The sequence below is a fragment of the Trachypithecus francoisi genome, unplaced genomic scaffold, assembly GCF_009764315.1.
Source record: "Trachypithecus francoisi isolate TF-2019V2 unplaced genomic scaffold, Tfra_2.0 Lachesis_group0, whole genome shotgun sequence".
NCBI lineage: Eukaryota > Metazoa > Chordata > Mammalia > Primates > Cercopithecidae > Trachypithecus > Trachypithecus francoisi.
In genome coordinates this window covers 121,011,658-121,034,858 of record NW_022681453.1, presented here as the reverse complement: position 1 = coordinate 121,034,858, position 23,201 = coordinate 121,011,658, and the positions used below count along the sequence as shown (strand labels likewise).

Genomic DNA, 23,201 nt, shown 5'->3' with positions numbered 1-23,201 from the left:
CCTTCAAAATAGTTCTATATATTTGTTTTAACCAGATGTTATTTGAAAAAGAATTCTTGAAGACTCATACAATGACTGGGGCTGGCTGTTTGTTTATACCCTGGGGTTGGCCCCAAATGCACACAAAACAGAATATTACTTTAGACGTACTCTTTCTAATCTTCATGTCAGACACAGTATGCTGAATATTCATCTTTCAGAAGAAGACATAACATCTGAAGTGTTTTCACTAGGCTAAAGAAAAAACCATCAGCAGACAGATTTAGTGTGGTGTGATTTAACTTTTGCCACTGTCGAATGTACACTACTATTTTTATCATAAAAGATGAAAAGCACATGGTCCACTGCTTTTTACTTAATTGCATTTAAGAATTGTAAATGATGGCTCCATATGCAGTTTGTTAAGTGCTGCATGTCATTAAAATTTACAAACGCACTTTATCTTCTCATTAAGGTATTTTTCTGTTAAAATTCCTGTTTTAAAAATATAGTTTATCTATTTGCTTTTAAGTATTTAAATTTATTATCAATTTCCAAATACAGCTTTGTGCTTCAGTTATTTAAAAACATGCTTAATTATTCATATGTGTTAATGAGATAAAAACTATTTTCACAAAGGTGTTGAAGCACTGTCTGAATTAGAAGGAAAGTTTTAGATTTTTTTAACCTAACATGCCTATACATTCAACATGTCTGTAACATGTTCCCATATAATTCTAAAGATATTTTAAAAATCTAACAGTATTAATATATATTTGTTTTGGTTTTCTGACATCTTTATAAACATTTTTTAGTTTACTAGGACAAAATATGCTAGAGCAAATGATACAAATGCAGATAATTTTAAAAATTATGTAGCTGTTTATTAACAGTTGCTCAGGAAAATATTTTAATAAATAAAAATTATATAACTAAAATAGACCTGGTGATTTCTATAATATTCTTTCCCATTTCAGGGACTCAACATTAACTAAATATACTGAAAAAGATTTAGAAGGAAAGGCACATCATGTTCAATATATCCTAAAATATACCACCTAGATGGTATTGGGAACACCATATGTTTTATCATTAGTGAAAGTGCCTCTTATGTGGATGCAAGATGGGGTTTACTCATGGTATATCCAGGCCTGAGCATTGGTGCAGCCATTTGTGGGGTTTATTGCCTTTAAAGTTTACATCTACATTGGAGGCAGAATCAGCTTGATGATTTCAAGAGATTTTTTTTGAGCATCTCTTGATAAAATCAGGCAGCTCAGTCTGGAGATAGGTTTAGGCCAAACCTAAGTTCATGTCTTTTTCCAGAGATAGACAGATTTCCCTGAAGTGTATAATAAAATGTTGTATTTTCAACAGTTTGCATAACTATTTCCTACTGTTTACCACACCATCAGCTGATGACTAGCAGTGTTAGCTGATGAACTGACTCATCTATTAAACCAATGCTAGTTTTATACTAGCTAAAAGTGGCTTTCGTGTCAATTTTTGATCAAGTGGCCCTGAGAAACCTATATAAGTGGCTTAGTGTTGCTTTAGTCACGTAGTGGCATTAGGAAAAATACTGAGATTAGAACAATCTAATCTGTATATAGGTGGCTTAGTGTTGCTCTAGCTACATAGTGGCATTAGGAAAAATACTGAGGTTAGAACAGTCTAATCTGTTTAATTAAAAAACACTAAATTTATTATTTCAAAAGAAGCCATTTCTTTACAGATGAAATCTCTCTTGGAAATGTTCATCTGTGTTATTTTGTCGTCTTGAATCAGAATTGTACTAATATAAATGAAATCTTATATAAACTGTGTTAATAAATTGAGTCTATGTATGATTCTCCAAATATACAGATTCATTTAAGGACTGGCTATTCTTTTGAAATTCAACATTCATGTGTTTTTGATACCAAAAACAAATACCATATGTCTGGGGCTCCTATCACAAAACTCAACCTTACAAATTAAGATGCTTCATGAATTATATTTGACAGTATATACTTTCTTCTTGGATATAAAATGATAATAAAAGATCAGAAATTAAAAGATGGTCTATGTTTTTATATATTCTCTGTCTTCCTCTCTATTATACATAAATAATGCAGAAAAAGTATTTGCTTTGCAAATTTCTCCAGCAATACTCTTCTGTTCTTGTGAAATTTCAAATTAATAATGCAGTCGGAATGGGTGATTCTATGCATGGTAAAATGGAGATGGAATTCATAAAGAATAACATGGTAAGCCTTGCACAGGCACTTTGGAAAAAATATGTCAAAGCCAGAAGATGGAAACGAGAAAAATATTTCATGGATTTCAGCAGCCTCAGTACTCCATGCTGCCTTGCCAAGTTTAGGGAGGAAAATAATGCTTTTGGAGTTAAAAATAGAAAAAACACTGAATCAAATGTATTTTTCTTTTTAATCAAAAGCTCTACCAGTGACCTTGATGCTTTGACAATTTTGGATCATGCATGCAAAATAATCAACAGTCCATCCTGTACTCAGACAACAAGCGAAATCACATGTTTTCAGACAAACTAGCTTACGACTGCTTCGTTAGCTTCATACTAATAAAGGGTTTAAAATGTCTATTGTCTTGAAAATAGATGATATACAATCCCTGCATTTAAAAAGTCTCATCTTTGATTTTGATCACTGAATAAACAAAGATGACAGAACTGTAGAATGTCTTTGATTTTTTCCTCAAATCACCCTTTAAAGGAAAGAAGAGTAACTGTAATGCTAACTATTCTGAAGTGTGCTTGAAAGGGCATCCTTACCAAGCTCCACAGGAGACAAAAAAAAAAAAGAGTTTACAAAAATTTAAACATGCACAGAAAAGCTGAAGAAACAAAGCTTTAAACAGATATTGAGTTCAACCTAACACTCAGTTTGAACAGAGAAATATACAGAGCATCACATACTATTGATGGTGGTGGCATGCAGACACCAAAATTGTCAAAATTTGCAACCTGCATAATACCTTTGGTTGAATTGCTCCAACGGTTACCTTCAGAATAATGGGATAAAGTCAGCAGATTGACACATGAACCCCCAGCACCAGATCCAAAAACAGTGATTCTTAAGGGGTCACCACCAAAGAATCCAATGTTTTCACTAGTCCATCTTAAAGCTTGTATGAGATCAAGGAGTCCATAGTTCCCCTTTGCAGCCTGATCCCCTGTACTCAAGAAACCTGAAAAATATAAATTTGAAAAACACCTTTTGAGCTGACAGGAACCAAATAGACATCAAATTTAAATACAAATGAAGCCTATATTAATCAAGGTAAGGACAGACCAAGTTCATTAGTAAAGATTATTTCCCACCATAATAAAAGAATTTACTTTAGCAAGAATAGCAGTGACTGAAATCTGAAAAATGACATTTATCTTCCCCAAATGCCTCCCAACTTATCCAGGTAACAGATAACAGGGACAGATAAAGGGAATGCAAACATTCTGAAAACCTGCGGAAAGACATTCCAGGGGCCAAGTTACTCAGTGAAGACATTTGGATAGTATCATGGGGCTTATGTGAATGTGCATTTTGCAGAAAACACCATGTCTGTCCTCGAGTTGCTTGTCATCGAACGTGGTTGAAAGTTAGGCATGTGTGGCAGAGTAGGAGGATGGAAATGTGTAGAGCAGACGGGTATTTCTCTAAGACTTGTAGAGAAAGATTTGGTAAACTCCATAAAATTATATAGAACTCTGCATGTATATGAATATGTACATTTTTATCAATGAAGATCAATGATTAAGAAAGAATTACTGTGCCAGAGATGACTTGAGGACATGGTTAGGTCTACTTTAAATGCCAAACTGAGGGGAGGTACTCAATTAGCAAATGGTGTAGAATAATTGAAGGTTTTTGAAAAGTTCAGACATATATTTCTGCAATGCTCAAAGCTCTGCTTTGTAGTAAATCTGAAAATGAGTGGAAAATGAGGTGAATCTGAAAATGAGCGGGAGAGAAAACGGAGGCAGGGGAGAGAGTTTAAGGATCTGAACTGACAGAATGGCAAAGGCAATTGAAAAAAAGAAGACGGATAGAAAAAATATTGTGGCATTAAGATCTGAGTAACTGTTTTACATATGAAAGTTGTAGAAGGGAGAGTCAAACATATTACTTAGCAATACCTTAAACATATTCACTCATTTAGCTGACCTAATAGCTTTTATAGTGTGTTTATTATAACTTGTAAAATAAACATCTATTCTCTAATATATTTTTGCATTTAGTATAAATGAAAATGTAGAAAGTGTTTCATAAAATACTCCATCTTATGGACTATTTTATATTATGTAGAAAATATTTAGAGTCCTATTAGATATAAATTGATTATATTCAGGGATATAATTTCCAATCTCAACAAATGTATAGAACCAATTTTAAAAAAATTAATTCTGTTATTGGAGACTTATTATAGCAATTCAATATAATGGGTCAATGTTTGTGATAAAAATTATTTTATTCAATTTGAAATATATCTTTTTGTAAAATAAGCTAAGACATCGATTACATTTATGAAAACAAAACCATGATACCACTACCTATCAGGTTAGCAAATAAATCCATAATCAAACTCAATATATGGATAAGAAATTCTTTAGGATCATTGTAGAAAGAAATAGATGAAGACAAATCCTCCTGAATAATTTTGAAAACTTTGAAGAAATGAAAGTGCTTAGTTATTCTTTTCCTACAAGATCAAAAATTCTAAGAAATAAAACTGCAGTCTCTAACTCATTGTGTGTGTGTGTGTGTGTGTCTCTGTGTTTGTGGAATCCTGAAAATGATAACTTTCCTTATGACTAAAATTGTAAAAAATACAGTTCAAATAAACAAATTTTTCTGGACATACCCATTCTCTTTTATTGAATTTGCATAATAATTTAAGGAAATTTTTATGGTGTCTTCTTAGATAGATTTGCAAATACTCAATATGCATATAAATTAGAGGACAATAAAATAAGAAACAGAAGCATGGCAGGGAACTCTTTTAACTCTATTTGCTATCACATCAACTTTGGTATAAGACAGAATTATTAGTTTAATTTCTGAAAGACTTTTTTACAAATGTTTTGGTCTATAAAGACAGACTATTGGCATGAACTCTGAAAACAATATTATGGAAGGATTACTGTACATTAGATAGAGAAACTCTTGAAGGAAAAAGGATGTGCAGTGTCTGTGTGTGTGTGTGTGTGAGAAAGAGAGAGAGTGAGTGAAACAATAAGAACATAATACTCTTGTTATTAGGTTGGTGCAAAAATAATTGCGGTTACATTCAAATTACTCCACTTACTTTCAAATGAATCTTTACATCCATACAGAATTGACTTACTCATAAAATAATCATCATCCAACGTGTAGCAGGTAGAAAACCATGGTAATAAGACAATTATTTCTACATTAACTAAATTGTATCCCCTCTATAATTCCAGTTATAGATGTACTCTTTAGTCAAATAGCTTTGTGTTTATATAACAGTGCTGTAAAAAAAAAAAAAAAAAGTTCCTCTGAAGAGTAACTTCTACTTTATATATAGTCTAAAGAAGTCTTGTAATACATTCAAGAAAGAGTTTTAAACAAAATAAATTCAGTTCAAAAATGTCATTATTAAACCACAGCATAGAAAATGGAGTAAACCATTGGGTAGAAGTTATTGTGTCGTAGCCTCAAAATGTCCAAGATTACTCAGTCAAGCTCCATTTTTACCCTTCAGTACTGAATTTCTCTTACTCCTGATTCTAGTGTATTTCATGTGTATGTTATCTATCTATCTATCTATCTATCTATCTATCTATCTATCCATCCATCTATCCATTCATCCATCCATATCATGTATCTGAAACTAACTGATCATTAGAGTGAATTTAGACGACCACGTTGGGTTTTATTTTATGAAAAACTGATAGCAGCTGTCTTTATTAAGGCTGCTGACCAAGCAAATAACATGTCTTCAGACCTGGTAGAGAGATATATACTTACATACATTTTTTGATTACTGATGGTATAACATCCTGTGGCTAAGTTAAAGGCACAAAATGAGGAAAGTTAAATTGCTGTCTCAAAAGAGATACAGTTTGCTAATTACCCAAGTGATGTACCTTGGCAGCATTCTTTATACCTTGCTATCTAGTGAAGTAGTCATTTAAAGTTCTTTTTAAATGGACTTAGCTGTTATGTCCTTAACAGCACCACTATTTCAGATCACTCTAGCTGAAACTTTACATTGAAGTGCTCAACTACAGTCCAGTCATTGGGGAACTCAATTTTGCAGAGTCCTCACTTCGTGATTACTTTGGAGAAGAAGGCTTTTCCTTTAATGTCACTTAAATCATTCTTAACAGATAGTCACTACTTTATCTGACTTTTCTTGACACTCATTTTAAGTTCCTGGGATGTGTGACTAATTATTGCAGTAACACATTGACACATTATTGTTTTTGTAAAATAGAGTAAGAATGACTATAAAACAAACTCTTTTCCTTTTCAGAAAAATGCACAAAATTTTCCCCCCAAAAATTCAACTACTTAATTTACTTGACTCAGGAATATAAAACTTTAACAATTAGTAATTTTAAACTTAAGGCTAACTCTCAAAATTCATAATTGCAATTATGCTAAAAATTATTTGACTGATTCATATATCTACTACAATTGTCATTCACCTATTTATTCAAATAGAATTTATTTAATACCCGTCTTCCCACCTAAAAACTCAGTCTATCAAAAAACATTTCCATTTGTAGTTCCTACATGAAACTACTAGTTCTACTGAGTTGATTACATCTACTGAGCAGGCTTAGTTTGAATTTTCTGTTTACCTGATCTGGCAACAAGAGTTAGTTTCAAGTGCTAGAGAGAAACCAGGTAATTGAACATGGGTGCACAGGCTCTTGTAATGGAAAAATAAGACCTGGCCTGAAATAAATTGGACAAGGGGAAAATAAATAAAAACAGATAATTACTGTGACCAAGGTATTGGCTTGGGCTACTGTTGTCTATGGAACTCAGATAACTCTCTAATAGGCAGACCCTAAGGAGTGTGAAAGGAGCTAATTTAAATTGTCAGGCAGTAGCCCTGCGGTTTATTGGTTGACCCAATTTATACCTAGGTCTTTTACAATACAATCAAACAATCATGTACAAATATCTTTAGAATGCTAAAAGAAAAAAAAAAAAAAAGAATGCAGACTATTTACATTTGAGATGACAACTAGAATGTCAGAAATGTAAGATGACAGTGATTCTATACTGTAGTTGTGCTTCCTTCTTTTTTTAAGGTAGGAACATATTTGAGTGTCTACATTTATAGTTGTTAATTTCTAGAAACACTGAATAGAATACAGTATAATTCTTAGTCCACATTATGTAGCTCAAGCTATAAGGTAGAAAAGAAATTTGCACTGTTTATCAATGCTGTTGCCTGGATACAGATGACTGTGGTTTGTTCTTTGAGTCACGTTGCTAAGTATTTCAAAATAGAGACCATACTGAGTATTAAAGAGCCAGCTTTGCAGACATGAGACTCTGAATGATAGTGAGATGTCCTTCTAGGGACTTGGAAATACGGATCAGAAAAATAGCTCATTAAGGGCTTTGTATCGTAAACATAAAAGGATTTAAAACTGTGGAAACAAAACCTTGAATTTATCCAGCTAAAAATCCAACTAGAAATCCTATGTGCTAACTCTTCTTATCTTTTCAGTTGCCAAGTTCAGTCATGTCTTCCTCTGCATTCTGCCTCTGTCTCCTGCTTTAAACTTTATGTCACGGACTTATTCCAGGTCCTCCTCCTTTCTTCTTAGACCCTTGAACTCATTATAACTAGTCAATTAACCTCCAAACTTTCAGCAAGTAAGTATTCCTTCTATCTGTCACTACTCACGTTTGAAAAATATTCTCTTCTAATGGGGTGACATGGCTATATGGAAATAAAATCCTCATGCTAGAATGTGATTAGTTTCCCTTTATTTCTGTTTGAGTCAAAATTGTTTAAAATATAATGTATTAAAATCCCTACAATTAGGCATATATGGCCAAATGATTCTTGACAAAGCTGCCAAGACTATACAATGGCAAAAGAACAGTTTCTTCAACAAATGATGCTGGGAAAACTGGATATCCAGACACAGATCAATAAAGTTGGACTCCCAGCATACACCATATAAAAATTAACTCAAAATGAAAAAACCCAAAACTATTAAACTCCTAAAATAAAAGATGTATTAAAAATTTCAGGAAATTAGATTAGGCAATGATTTCTTGGATATTAAACCAAAAGTACAAGAAACAAAATAAAAAATAAATAAGACTACACCAAACTTCAAAATATCTGCGCATCAAAAAAACAATCAACAGAGTGAAAGGAAACCAACAGAATGGGAAAAAAACAATCGCAAATTATGTATCTGATACAGCATTAGTATCCAGAAATTTTTACAACTAAACAACAACAAAAAACCCAAATAACCTAATTAAAAAATGGGTAACGAACTTAAATAGACATTTCTTCAAAGAGATATACAAATGGACAATAAACACATGAAAAGATATTCAACATTACAAGTCATTAAAAAATGCAAATCAAACCCACACTGTGGTATCCCCTCACACCTATAGGATGACTACTATCAAAAACTAGGAAATACTTAGTGTTGGCAGGGATGTAGGAGATTTGCAACCCTTGTTTTGGTAGGAATGTAAAACATGTAGCCCTTATCAAAAATAGTTTGGAGATTCCTCAAAAAATTAAACATAGGATTAGTATATGATTCAGCATTCTTCTATGTGTGTATATATATATATTTATATATATACAAAAGAATTCAAAGTAGGATCCCAACACGAAATGTGCAAGTCCATGTTCATCTAAGTACTATTTATAATAGCCAAGAGGAAGCAACCCAAGTGTTCATTGACAGATGAACGCATAAAGAAAATACAGATAAAGAAAATATACATATGATGCAATATTGTGTAACTTTTAAAAAGAAGCAAATCTTGTTACATGCGACAACATGGGTGAGCCTCTAAAGACAATGTGCTATGTGAAATAAGCCAGTCACAAAAAAAGCAAATACTGTCGGATTCTACTCATATGAAATATCTAAGGTAGTCACAATCATAGAAAGAGAAATTAGAAAGGTGTCTACCAAGAGCTGTGGAGAAAGGGGAAGGGGGAATTAGTATTTAATGAGTATAGAGTTTCAGTGTTGTATGAGAAAGTTTTAGAGATCTATTGCTAAACAATGTGAATATACTTAATATATTAATATAGTTACTGAACTGTATATGTACAAATGGTAACAATGATAAATTTAATGTTAATTTTTTTACCATAATAATAAAAAATTCTCCAAATTGGACAACTTGGGGTCTGTGTGAGGGAAAAGAACACACACACAGCATTTAATTATTCACCATATACAGCTAGCTTCCTTGCTATTGTGTTCCCTTGAAGATTACTGTCTAAATTCTTCTTAGAAAGCAATGAAGGACAAAGTAAAAATAATTTCCTTTTTGTGTGTATCTTTTGGAAAAAAAAAAACCTTACTCTGAAATGAGGTTAATATCTTAACATCAAACAACTTGGTGGTATTTCCAAAATGTTATGTTTTGGTAAATCTATTTATTAATTTGTTCTAAGATAATCTGCTCTTTAATGACTTGCTTCAGAAATAATACACTGTATTGCTGCTCATGGCTTCTGATCACTGACAGCTGGACATGGCGGAGTACAATGGGAAAGAAGATAACTGTAAATAGATGCCTGGAAAGAAAATACCTATAGCCATTTCTTTGGTTTTCAGTTTCCAAATTCCAAAGTGTTACCATCTCCAGGGTAAAGAGGTGAGATTGTTCCTTCTATATTACACTCAATTTTAACTTCTTGTGACTCCTTCCCCCAAATAAGACCAAATTATTTATTTTAACCAGATTTCTTCCCAATTTAGGCTGTAATAGTTGGAAAAAAGGGTCCTGATTTACTTAGCTCTGCATCACGTATACCATTCCCATTTCAAGAATGCCCCAAGATACTAGGGAAAAAGTAATCTCCAGTTCCAGCTCCCATCACCAACCCCATATTCTTCACCACAATTTAAAGCTGTTAATGTTTTCTGGGTCTGCATCTTAAGAAAAGCTTATCCAGCACTCCCTTCTTTAGGCTATTGTGTACTTCCTGTCTATGTGTATCTGGACGACAAACCTGGTATCAAAGTTCACAAAGTTTCTGTGCATTTTGAATAACTGCTCTCACAAATAAGTGAAAAAAAGAAGAAATATCCCTTCTAAAAGGACTTTTGAGTCAAAAGAAATCACATTCTTCATTTCTAATTGCTCTGATTGTGTGGGAATATGTCTAGTGATTTAAAGACATAGTGCACTTCAAAGCATGACATTAAAGAAACAACAATGTCTATCATATAAGAAAGGTCCTCAGGAAATATATACTTCAGAATTATACTATGTAGCTTCAGGAACAATAAAAACTAAACATATTTTGCAATTTTCTAACTGTTCAATATTTATTTTTATCTCTCTTAAGTGTTCCTGTTGTAACCTGTGTGTATGTGTGTGTGCTTTGTAATGTAGTATTTATAAGTCATTCATATTCTTTATTTTTTTCTGGACTACAATTTCTATCCACTGTAATTGTCCCCAAATAGTCATTATATACATGTTTGCTGAATGAAGGACAGCATTAATGTTATAATTTTCTATTAACACATGAAGACTAACATTTAAACTTTCCAAATGAAGGAGGTCTATTATCTTTCTTGGATGGCAGCAATGAAGTGAGAACTTAAGAAAAATCTCTCTCAGCAGCCAATCTTGAGGGAAAGCACTCTAAGATACAGGGTGGGTGGCAGTAGGTTTGAAGAGAGAAAAATAGGACAATCCTGGATGGGGCTTATCCGAGATGAGATAAGAGGACACGTGGCCCAGTAGGCTATCCCAGAATATTGGTCTAGAATACAGGTCAAGGTTCTAAAGTTTGAGAGACTGTTGAGATTCCCTCAACATTTAGTGTGGCAAAAAGACAGCCAGACTTAGTGGGATAACCAGGATGTTGGTATAGTTTGGATATCTGTCTCCTCCAAATCTCATGTTGAAATTTGATCCCCAGTGTAGGAGGTGGGGCCTATTAGGAGGAGTTTGGGTCATGGGAGCAGATCCTTCATGAACGACTTGTTCCCCTCCTCATATGACACAGTGGTTCCTCTTTGCCTCCCGCCATAAGTGGAAGCCAGAGGCTCTCACCAGAAGTAGATGCTGGTGTGATGTTTCTCGTACAGAACTGCAGAATCATGACCCAAATAAATCTCTTTTCTTTATAGATTACTCAGCCTTAGGTATTCCTTTATAGCAACACAAACAGACTAACACAGGTTTGTGAGCAAATTACTGTGTCAATTAGTCCCTCTGAGTTTTGGTTTTCTAATAGACAATATTAATAATACTACCCATCCCATAAAATTATCATTATTAAAAGAGATAATGTGGCTGGGCATGGTGGGCTCACGCCTGTAATCCCAGCACTTTAGGAGGCAGAGGCAGGTGGATCACGAGGTCAGGAGATCGAGACCATACTGGCTAACACGGTGAAACCCCGTCTCTACTAAAAATACAAAAAATCAGCTGGACATGGTGGTGGGCGCCTGTGGTCCCAGCTACTCGGGAGGCTGAGGCTGGAGAATGGTGTGAACCTAGGAGGTGGAGCTTGCAGTGAGCCAAGATTATGCCACTGCACTCCAGCATGAGTGACAGAGTAAGATTTTGTCTCAAAAAAAAAAAGAGATAATGTTTTTAGTATGCAAGGAGCTTAATATATGTTGTATAAAAATACTTTGGCTATAATTAACTAGTTGAATTTGACATTTTCTTTATTATCACCTATTTCATTAAATAGAAGAAACCACTCATCCATTTGTACTGACAAAAAATATGAAGTCAAGAAGGATTAAAAGAAAATAGTTTCTAAGAATTACAAAAAGTTAAATATTTATAATATACAAAAGAGGGCTAAATTTACCACATTTTAAACTATTCCATGGAAAGGAGTTGGCAAGTCATCTCAAAATACATATGTTCAAAAAATAACATGCTGGCAAGGTTGTGAAGCACAGGGAATGCTTATACACTCCTGGTGGAAAGTATATTAGTTCAGCTACTGTAGAAAGCAGTTTGGAGATTTCTTGAAGAACTTAAAATAGAAATACCGTTCAACCTAGTAATCGCACTACTGGGTATAAACTCAAAAGTATATAAATAGTTTTGCCATAAAGACACATGCACATGCATGTTCATTGCAGCACTATTCAAATAGCAAAGACATGGAATCAACATAGATACCCATCAGTGGTGAATTGGATAAACAAAATGTAATATATATACACTGTGGAAATATGTGCAGCCATTGAAAAGAACAAAATCATGACTTGACATGTGATTTACCCATGTAACAAATCTGCACATACACCCACTGAACCTAAAATAAAAGTTGGAAAGAAAAAAAAACAAATACACACACACACACACACACACGTATGCACTGAGGGCAACATATATACACACACACATATATATTTAACATATATATATGTTGCCCTCTTAGTTTTAGGGAGAGTAAGAGTATTTTGTCAAACAATAAACAAATTTAAGGAATTCTATTAAGGATAAGGAACATGTTTGTATTCACTGTAGATAGTTTCTTAGAATTGAAACCAAACATTTAATTGGATTGTATTGTCATAAAAACAGTTTTGTGAAGCAAAATACTATGATGATGATGAAATAGAGGACATTGTGTCTTGATTTGCTGACAATTCATTACTTTAGAATAGTTTTTAAAAAATTGCTAATACACATAAGTGATGCAATTTTTAGGCTATCAGAAAAAGAGAGTAGAAAAGAAGCCATCTCCTCCAAAAACAGTGTGAGAATGAGGGAGAATGAGGGAGAGAGAGAATGCGAGAGAGAGAGAGAGGTGATATGTGAGAAGTCTGATCATCGTAAAAGAGGTAGCAAGGGTCAACTGCAAATAGCTGGGACTGAGTGGGAAAGAGGGATGCTATGGTCTTTAATTTCACACTAGCTGATCCCTGAGACAGACACAAATAATAGAAAGATACAAGATAAGGTCTGGGTAATGTATAAAAATGACAAGATAATTTAGTAAGAATGTTGACTAGACTAGATTATTTTCCATATTTTATTTCTAGTATCTCAAATTTTTTTGAGAGGATAAATATCTCCCTAATGAATGACTAGGAAAACCTGGTGTTTATTATATGCTGCTAATATTATAGTCTTTTCCATTAAAAGCTATTCTGACAGATTTAATGATTTTAAAACTTTTGAATACTTTCAATATTTTTAAATGTAAAACATAGTAGAAAGAACTACTGTCTACACTTCAACCATATCTCCAACATAGTACCTTTTACTCTCCCCTCTTCAACCCTCTCCTTCTTTCCCTTTCCTCCCTTCCCTTTCTTTTCTCTCCCTCTCCTATCAAACCTGAACTCATATGTGGAATTTAGTTTTCTCTTTGGTCCCTTTAACTTTGAACAGTTTGCTGGTCTTTATTTTTCTTGACTTTGACATTTTTGGGGAATATAGGTTAGTTATTGCATATAATGTCTTTTAATTAGGGTTTATCAGATGTTTCTTCATAATTATATTCAGGTTATGCATTTCTGGTAAAAGATTAGTGAAGGGATGTTGTATCATCCCCATGTACTACAACAGGAGGCACACGATGTTGCTTTGCCCATTGACCATTTGATTAGGGTGGTGATTCTGCCATTTCTCCCTTACAAAGTTACTATCTTCCCCTTGCAGGGCATAAGTATAAAGTATACAGATATATTGAAACTATAAACATTTTCTTTTATATCACTTTTGCACATTAATCTTAACATCTGTTGATGATCCTTATCTAAGAACATTTAATGTTATCATTTGTTTTACTATTAGTTGGAATTGGTTGTTAAAAAAAGCTTTTTATTCTTTTCAACTTTTATTCACTTTATTCATTTGTTTATATCATTATGGATTCATGGGTTCTTATTTTATTATAGTGGTTATAATCTTTTACTGCCACATTTTGAAGCTACAATTGTCCCACATATGGCTAGTGGGAGCCCCTCAAAGCTGGTTCCTATGTCATTTTGACAGGTGCCCATTACCTTTGAACGCATCTTTTCTTTGGCACAATAAATACAGCAATTTTACAAGAAACCTCTAACTAGTAGTTAGGGGACTTTGGCTTTCCTTTATTTGTCTGGTTAAAAGTTTTGAATGGTCTTCTCATATATAATTCCTAAATATTTAGTAATTATCAAATTAATTACATTTACAAAAAAATTAATACATGTGAATTAATTAAAATTATAAAAGCTAATTATAAAAATTATTACTATTTTTTCCAACTTTTAAGTTCGGAGGTACATATGCAGGATGTGAAGGTTTGTTACACAGGTAAACGTGTGCCATGGTGATTTGCTACACAGATCATCCCAGGATCAATACTTTGTATTCTTCAATCCAATCAAGTTGACACTCAGTATTAACCATCACACATGCATTTTGATTTATATATAGCTAATCCCGATGCTCTCCCTTTTCCCACCTCCACCCTCTGACAAGCCCCAGTGTGTGTTGTTCCCCAACATGTGTCCATGTGTTCTCATCATTCAGCTCCCACATATAAATCAAAACAAGTGTGTGATGGTTAATACTGAGTGTCAGCTTGATTGGACTGAAGGATACAAAGTATTGATCCTGGGTGTGTCTGTAAGGGTGTTGCCAAAAGAGATTAACATTGGAGCCAGTGGGCTGGGAAAGGCAGATCCACCCTTAATCTGGGTGGGCACAATCTAATCAGCTGCCAGCATGGCTAGAATATAAGCAGGCAGGAAAATGTGAAAAGAGAGACTGGTCTCACCTTCCAGTCTATGTCTTTCTCCCATGCTGGATGCTTCCTGCCATCAAACGTCAGACTCCAAGTTCTTCAGTTTGGGAACTTGGACTGGCTCTCCTTGCTCCTCAGTCTGCAGATGGCCTATAGTGTGACCTTGTGATTGATAGTGTGAGTTAATACTTAATAAAGTCCCCTTTATATATATATATATATATGTATCTCCATGTCCCTGCGCAGGACATACCTCATCCTTTTATTGGCTGCATAGTATTCAATGGCCTATATGGACCCCATTTTCTTTATCCAGTCTATCGTTGATGAGCACTTAGGTTGATTTCATGTCTTTGCTATTTGTGAATAGTGCTGCAATGAACATATGTGTACATGTATCTTTATAATAGAACAATTAATATTCCTTTGGATATATAGCCAGTAATGGGATTGCTGGGTCACATGGAATTTCTGCCTCTAGGTTTTTGAGAAATTGCCACATTCTCTTTCACAATGATTAAACTAATTTACACTCCCATCAACAGTGTAAAAGCATTCTTTTTTCTTCACAACCTCACCAGCATCTGTTGTTTTTTGACTTTTTAATAATAATCATTCTGACTGATGTGAAATGGTATCTCATTGTGATTTTGATTTGCATTTCTCTAATGACCAGTGATGATGAGCTTTTTTTATATGCTTGTTAGCTGCATGTATATCTTCTTTTGAGAAGCGTCTGTTCATGTCTTTTGCCTACTTTTTAATGGGGTATTTTTTTTCTTGTGAATTGGTTTAAGTCCCTTAGAGATGTTGGATATTAGACCTTTGTCAGATGGATAGATTACAAAAATTTTCTTCCATTTGATAGATTGTCTGACTCTGTTGATAATTTCTTTGCTGTGCAGAAGTTCTTTAGTTTAATTAGATCCCATTTGTCAATTTTTGCTTTTTTAGTAATTGCTTCTGGTGTCTTTGTCATGAAATCTTTGTCTGTGCCTATGTCCTGAATTGTATTGTCTAGGTTTTCTTCTAGGGTTTCTGCAGTTTTGGATTTACATTTAAGTCTTTAATCCATCTTGAGTTGATTTTTGCATATGAAAATTACTTAAAAATTCTAGTAATTACAGGGAACAGAAACTGAAGCTTATTCCTAAGTTTTGGAGTATAGTGGTATTTCATTTCCAAAAAAAGAGGCATAAAATGGGGTAAAACCACAATCTAGAACAATACTAAATAATCTCACATACATTGTACATAGAAGTACCAACACACCGCCACACACACACAAATACACATGCACACACCAAGTAAAAATTGAAAGCACTAATGTCTATAATTCATCCTAGCTAAAAAAATACTATTAATGGCTTAAATTTCATAGATTATGGAAATAGCATGGTAATATGAGTTAGGTAGATTATGTCATTAGAAAAAATAAAGGTAATTAGGAGGGAAAGAAATCAGCTTTCTTTGAACATTTCAAATGTTGTCTGAGAAGTGGGACAGCATTTTGGAGAGATGTAGAGATGATTAAGCAACCAATCTCTGGATTTACCTCCACTGGCACTCTTGACATGTTGTTGTCACTGGTGTATTGGCCTATGTCCCCTGAATAAACACAGTATACCTTTGTGTTCCTGACACCTAGCTTAATTTCCATGGAATAAATATTTCATGAAATAACAAATAAAAAACAAATGAATGAATCTCCTGGTAAGACTTCTATTATTATACTCTCTTGCCTGATGGAGCATGTAGCTTAATGAATTTGGCCTTTGACTTGATTATCACGATACCCTGGGAATGGGAGAACATTCACACACACTATGCTCAATATATTTAAAACTTCCTTTATAATTTTTGAATAAAAATTTTCTGTTCAAGAAGGCCAGGAGCAGTGGCTCAAGCCTGTAATCTCAACACTTTGGAGGCTGAGGTGGGCAGATCACTTGAGCCCAGGAGTTTGAGACCAGCCTGGGTAACATGGCAAAACATCATCTATACAAAAACTGCAAAAATTAGCTGGGCATGGTGGTACATGACTGCAGTTCCAGCTACTTAGGAGGCTGAAATGGGAGGATTGTTTGAACCCAGGAATCAGAGGTTGCAGTAAACTGAGATTACACTATTGCACTCCAGCCTGGGCGACAGAGTGAGATCCTATCTCAAAAAAAAAAAAAGAATTAAATAAATAAATAAATAGAAGAAAAGAAAGAAAAAGACTTAGTTCTATAATAACCTAAATATTCTCTTTAAATCTCAAAAGCGATCAAAATATTCTAGTCTTTGCAGTGAGAGGGAGTTTGGCTGATTTTATCACTGTCACTCTCATTCACAGATTCCTCTCTGCAAAGTACCACTGCTCTTTGACTTGTTTCAATGGTCAACTCCTACTGTCTCTGAGGCTTGGCTTAAATGTTTTTGGGAGTACTTTAAACACAGTTATCCCACTTTCCTCTAAACACCCAGTTTAATCTAGACATTCATTTGTAAGTGTGTACCAACACTGGCTTGGAATTATTTGTTTAACACTATCCCCATATCTGGCAAAGTGTCACACATATAGTAGGTGTATCATAAATCTTATGAAGTTAAAAGTGGCTATTTCTAAGCACCTTTGATTCTGGAAAAAAAGTAATTAAAATATATATAACAAGGGAGAATTAGTTAATGATTTCTTTTTATAGATAGCCTAAATACAAATATAGTTACAAAAACTAGAAATGAGTATGTGAGGCCTGTTTTATATATCTTTATTACTTTTTTTGCAGTTAAAAATGCTGATTTTGTTTAGAAATCCTAATATTTCTAAAGGAAAGGAAAAACTGGACCCAATTTTTTTTTTTGTATTGGTAGACATAATGGTAGATTGTATCTGCCATTCCCGACATTATGTAGGTAAAATCACTATGGAAAACCTAAATATCTATAAGATTAACTAAGTGAAGGTAATATGTTTATTTTCACCTAATGCAATTATTCATGATTATGGACATAATAATTAGACTAAAATTGTGAGAACCAAAATTGGTGTAAGTATTCTACAACAAATGATCTAGAAACACATGCAGGGAGAAAAGTCTCAAGTTAGATGTAGTGAAAGCTATAGAAGAAAGAAAATTACATTAAGCTACTTTTCAGTAATCAGGTCTCTGATAGAACTTGAAAGATAATTCAAGTTTCTCACTACCCCAAATTTTAAATTACAAAAAAAAAAAAAAAATTAAAAAGGACTTTTCCTAAGAAATTACAATTAGCAGTTTTTAAGAGACAAGCTTGCGAACCCTAAATTAGGGCCATATGGTATGTATTTTGGTGCATCTGCTAAGTGCACATAAAGGCACTAGAACAAGGAACTGAAATACCCTGAGGCAAACTCCTGCTTCCAGCAGCCAGTGTAGCAGTATCAGCAGCTAGCTTCAAGGAATCTTGTTTACTAATGCCAAGAGGATATATAATAGTTCTGAGTCAGCTGTTTACAATTAATCCACCTAATATTGAAAACTGGAATAATTTTTGGCTTTTGGATTCCACTCAAGTTTAAGCAACATGGTGATATTGGCTTCCGCAATCCTCTGGAGGTGCTGTCTGAAGCCCCAAATCTATTGCTGTGTTAGCCAGTGAAGGTTCACCAAGGAGAAAATTATTCATGCAACTTGGCCTTCAGTTAGAGAAATTTTTCAAAAGTTTTCCTAGGGTTGGAATTACTACAGTAGCTAATATGGATCTTCAGCTCATAGGGTCATGGAACGCTGTTCAGCAGAGAAGGAAATACTGAAAGAAGTAGAAGGTCAATTTAGAAGAGGCAGTGATCTGAATCTCCCCCAGGGTGCCCTCACATTAAGCTCAGATTTGTAATTGAAAATAAATCTTTCATGTCCGGGTGACAAGTCTGAGGTCCTGTTCTGGGTGCAGTTTTCACTAAGCATTATATTTTCCTGCTTGAAGTCACTGTCCTTTTCAGCTGATTTGACCTGTAATGCCACAGTTGGATGTTGGCTGCCAAGTGATTAACTATTCAAGAAAAAAAGTGAAACTAATCTTTGTATTAATATACATGAGGTGAAATGAGAAGGAATCTGAGACTGGAAGGCACGGAGACTGATATTACAAGCTATGCAGCGAGGCATACTCCCCCAGATACAGTAGCAGAATCAAACCGGAGAGGAAGGGTGACATTTGGCAGAGATGGTGCAAGAGACAGCTGCTGTGGGTTGAATTGATGGCGTGATTTTCCAGCACTTTACTGTAAAGAATGAGTCCTTTTTCAGAATAAAAAGAGCATATTGTTATTACGCCACTTACCAAAAAGTATACAAGTACAGAATTCATTTTTTTTCTTTTACATTGAAGATTGGAGGGGAGCTATGTTGAAAAAAAGAAATACATTTTTAAAACATTTGCTAATTTTACAAAGCACTTCTACATCAATTTGTAGCTACTGAGCAACCTAGACTATTTTCCCTCTATTAGAAATAACTGGTCAGGTGCAGTGGCTCAAGCCTGTAATCCCAGCACTTTGGGAGGCCCAGTCGGGTGGATCACGAGGTCAGGAGATCGAGACCATCTTGGCTAACACGGTGAAATCCCGTCTCTACTAAAAAAATACAAAAAACTAGCCGGACGTAGTGGTGGGCGCCTGTAGCCCCAGCTACTCGGGAGGCTAAGGCAGGAGAATGGTGTAAACCCGAGAGGCAGAGCTTGTAGTGAGCTGAGATCTGGCCACTGCACTCCAGCCTGGGCCACAGAGCGAGACTCTGTCTCAAAAAAAAAAAAAAAAAGAAATAACCCCTCGTTCTCTTAGAGAATCAGATAATGATGAAAATCAATTAAGATCATGAACATGAAAGAATCTTTTAATAAAAAATAGTTCATTAAGTCAACATTTGTTGGGCATCTATTCTTTGCCGGACACTCTGCTAGTTACTCAATTTATAGTTTTAATAAGACATGTCTCCTGTTCTCCCTTTTTCCTGCAATCTCACCATGGAAACAGTATGTGGAAAATGATGCTTTGGAGCTTATGTACTGAATCAGAGTTTCTGGAGAGGGGCCTAGAATTTCTAGGGTGGAATCTGCCTTCTTATCAAATTCCCAGGTGATTTTGATATCCTAAAATTTGAGAACTCTAATGTCTTAAAGAATGTAAAGAATTCTGACAAAAATATCGGGCTGGAAGAGACTTTAGTAACTAGTGTGACCATATAATTTTTCAAATGAGAAAACTGAGGATCAGAGAGGGAATGTAAATTGCCTGATTTCACATAGCTGGTTAGGATCCTAGTTTTTCTGTGTTCTAGTCCAATGCTAGTCAAGGAAAAAAAAAATAGGTTGTGGATTTCTTTACTCAGACAACTCACTATATTGTGTATGTTCCCTCTCTTTTTTGCTTTACTAGTAAATTATTTCTATATAACAATATTTTGTTATATATGAGTTTTATACATTTCCTGTCCTTTTCACTTTACTAATCTACTATTTTTATGTAATGGTGTTTTTTGTTATAGAAACATGATGGCAAAAATCTAGTAATTGAAACTACCTACTCTGTTGACTTTTCCTCCAGACTACATTTTATCCACACTTAACTATTCTAGACAAGTAGGGATATTTTTACATGGAAAAATCCATTTCTCTATGACAAGAAATGAGTATGTGAGGCCTGTTTTATATACCTTTGTTATTTTTTCTTGCAGTTAAGAATGTGATTGTATCTAGAAATTATCCTTATATTTCTAAAGGAAAGGAAAAACTGGGTTTTAAAATGTGGGCCAATAAAATGCTTATTCTTGCCTTTAAAATTCTATCTACCTTGAGAAAAAAAAAGTTTTGTTATAAACTAATTTTATTATTCTCTTTGCCAGGAAACTTTTTCCAGAGCTGAAATATCTATGTAGCTTAAGCCAGTTTTCTTTTTCTTCTGTACTCAGAAAAGATGGAAAACATCTGGCAGGTTCCTCTGGCAGGACATTCAAAGAAAATACTTTCTTTACTATTCAGGAAAAGCAATCTAATTCTTTTTGTCAGTGTTGTATGGAACTAGTCTCCAACTTTTGTATAAGTGTATAAATACATAATGTAGATGGATATTTGTTGATCAGAGCCAAATTATAGTAGCTTAATTTGCAATTTATTTAAATAAAGCTAATTACAACAAAATCAATGTTATAAATTCTACAGAAAATAATGTGCTCTTTAGGGTTTTCACCTGTTATCCATGCCAAAAGAAATATCATCATGCAACGAGCTAACTTTTTTTCAAGCGTATTTTAGAGGAAAGGCCTGCTGGTATATTGCAATTGCCCAGCTTTGCCCAGGTGCCACAAGGTAGCCCATGTAACAGGGCTACCTCCTGGTTGAGGAGATTGTAGTGGCACAAGAGAGTCTGCCTCCAGGAGGTATGTTTTTCTACTTTGCACAGAGTTACTTTATGAATTAGTGGCAGCTCACCAAACGGTCTACAACAAGCTCGGGCCAGGTGTTCAGCATTAGATTTGAATGTAAACAGGCTTCGACTTTTTTCCCTATATATTAAGGAAGGTTATCCAACCATTTCTTGCAAAGAATTTTCTTTTTTTCTTTTTTTTTTTTTTTTGAGACGAAGTCTCGCTGTGTCGCCCAGGCTGGAGTGCAGTGGCCGGATCTCAGCTCACTGCAAGCTCTGCCTCCCGGGTTCACGCCATTCTCCCGCCTCAGCCTCCGAGTAGCTGGGACTACAGGCGCCCGCCAGCATGTCCGGCTAATTTTTTTTTTTTTTGTATTTTTAGTAGAGACGGGGTTTCACCGTGTTAGCCAGGATGGTCTTGATCTCCTGACCTCGTGATCCACCCGCCTCGGCCTCCCAAAGTGCTGGGATTACATGCTTGAGCCACTGCGCCCGGCCAAGAATTTTCTTACATCATTACTCATGATATATTGTGAACTGAAAATCCAGTATTAAATAATAAATAAGCATGATTTGAAAAATGTTCATTTTGTATTAACCATTTCTGTGAATATTTTAGGGTTATAAATATAGCATTTTCCTATTTTTATACATAGTTTCCTTTTGGTTTTTAAAATTAGAGTTGATTGATATTGCTGTGATGGAATATGGATTCCACCAGAGCATATGTGATGCACTGACTGATAAAAAATCATCAGCACCACTTATAGGTGCAAGTTTGACAATCAGAGGAAACCTTATTCCCTATTAGGCTAAGCTGGTATACTCATATTGTGCTCAACAGTAAAATAAAACAAAACAAAAAAAGCCTTTTCCCTATTAAAAGCAGCATGTCAGATTCTGCCCAGAGAAACCTCACTCAGAGGAACAAGCAAGGCGCTAAGGGTAGAAAGGGTGATCAGTATTTGATTATCTATATATCCTGGGTCACAGCTTCTTCTTTCCCCCGAGATGGGCTGTAGTTTTTAAATTATTTATGATAAGAAGTAAAGAATGTTAACTTCTCAAACTCAGCTTCAAGGTCCAGCACCAACTCCGCGTCACTACTAAGACCTCCTTCTCCCTTCTTTTTTCCTCTGCCTCTTTGACGCAGGCAGTGCAGACTTTTGTTTCTTCCTTTTCCAGACCCCAGGGTCTTCCTCTAGGCTTTCGGTGATGCCAGTGTTCTTCTAGTTGTGTTTCCTTTGCCATCTTAAAGCTCCCCTGCAACAGATCCTCACTCTTCAAGCAATAATTTTGTTTTTTGCAATGCTTTCCCTCAAGACAAATAAACCCCTTAACTGAAATCAAATAAATACAATTCAAATTAAAAAACTGATTTGAATACATATATTTATCTGATCTTTCCAAAATATGAACTAATTATATTTTAGTAATGCCCATTCTATCATATAGCAATTAATAATAATAGTGAGTAATCCTATGTTGTAGCACTAGAATTTATTGAGACCATTACTCTGTGCTAGGCACTTGGCTAAGTACTTGCACACCATGTTTCATGTCATTGATATAATAGCCCTGATCAGAAGATAAGAGTTTAGGTTCCCTAGTAAGTTAATGACAGAGTAAGACTTAAGGGCTTTGTCCTGAAAAGAAGTGTGCACTTAATATTTTAATAACGAAGTGTGGCTTTATGCATGATCTATTTTTTTGAACAAAATATTCCTCTGCTATAACGACCTAAAAGATTTCCTACTCTTCTCAGTATCTCTCTGCTGAACACTTAACTTTTTCTTCCTTAACAAATCATCCAAGCTACAACCTTGTATTCCTTGATAATATAATCTTCTCCTTTCCGGAGGTCACACATTGGAACAAATGCATGACCCATTTG

The 23,201-nt window shown here is 34.6% G+C and overlaps 1 protein-coding gene across 3 annotated transcripts in view; it reads right to left on the bottom strand.

The window, feature by feature from the left end:
- Positions 1-23,201, bottom strand: part of NLGN1 (neuroligin 1) — a 906,829-nt gene that overhangs the window by 4,903 nt on the left and 878,725 nt on the right. For all 3 annotated transcript variants that reach the window (XM_033211734.1, XM_033211733.1, XM_033211732.1), the window contains exon 4: positions 2,974-3,186. In XM_033211734.1, the coding sequence (XP_033067625.1) occupies positions 2,974-3,186 (213 nt within the window). The remainder of the gene's footprint in view (positions 1-2,973; positions 3,187-23,201) is intronic.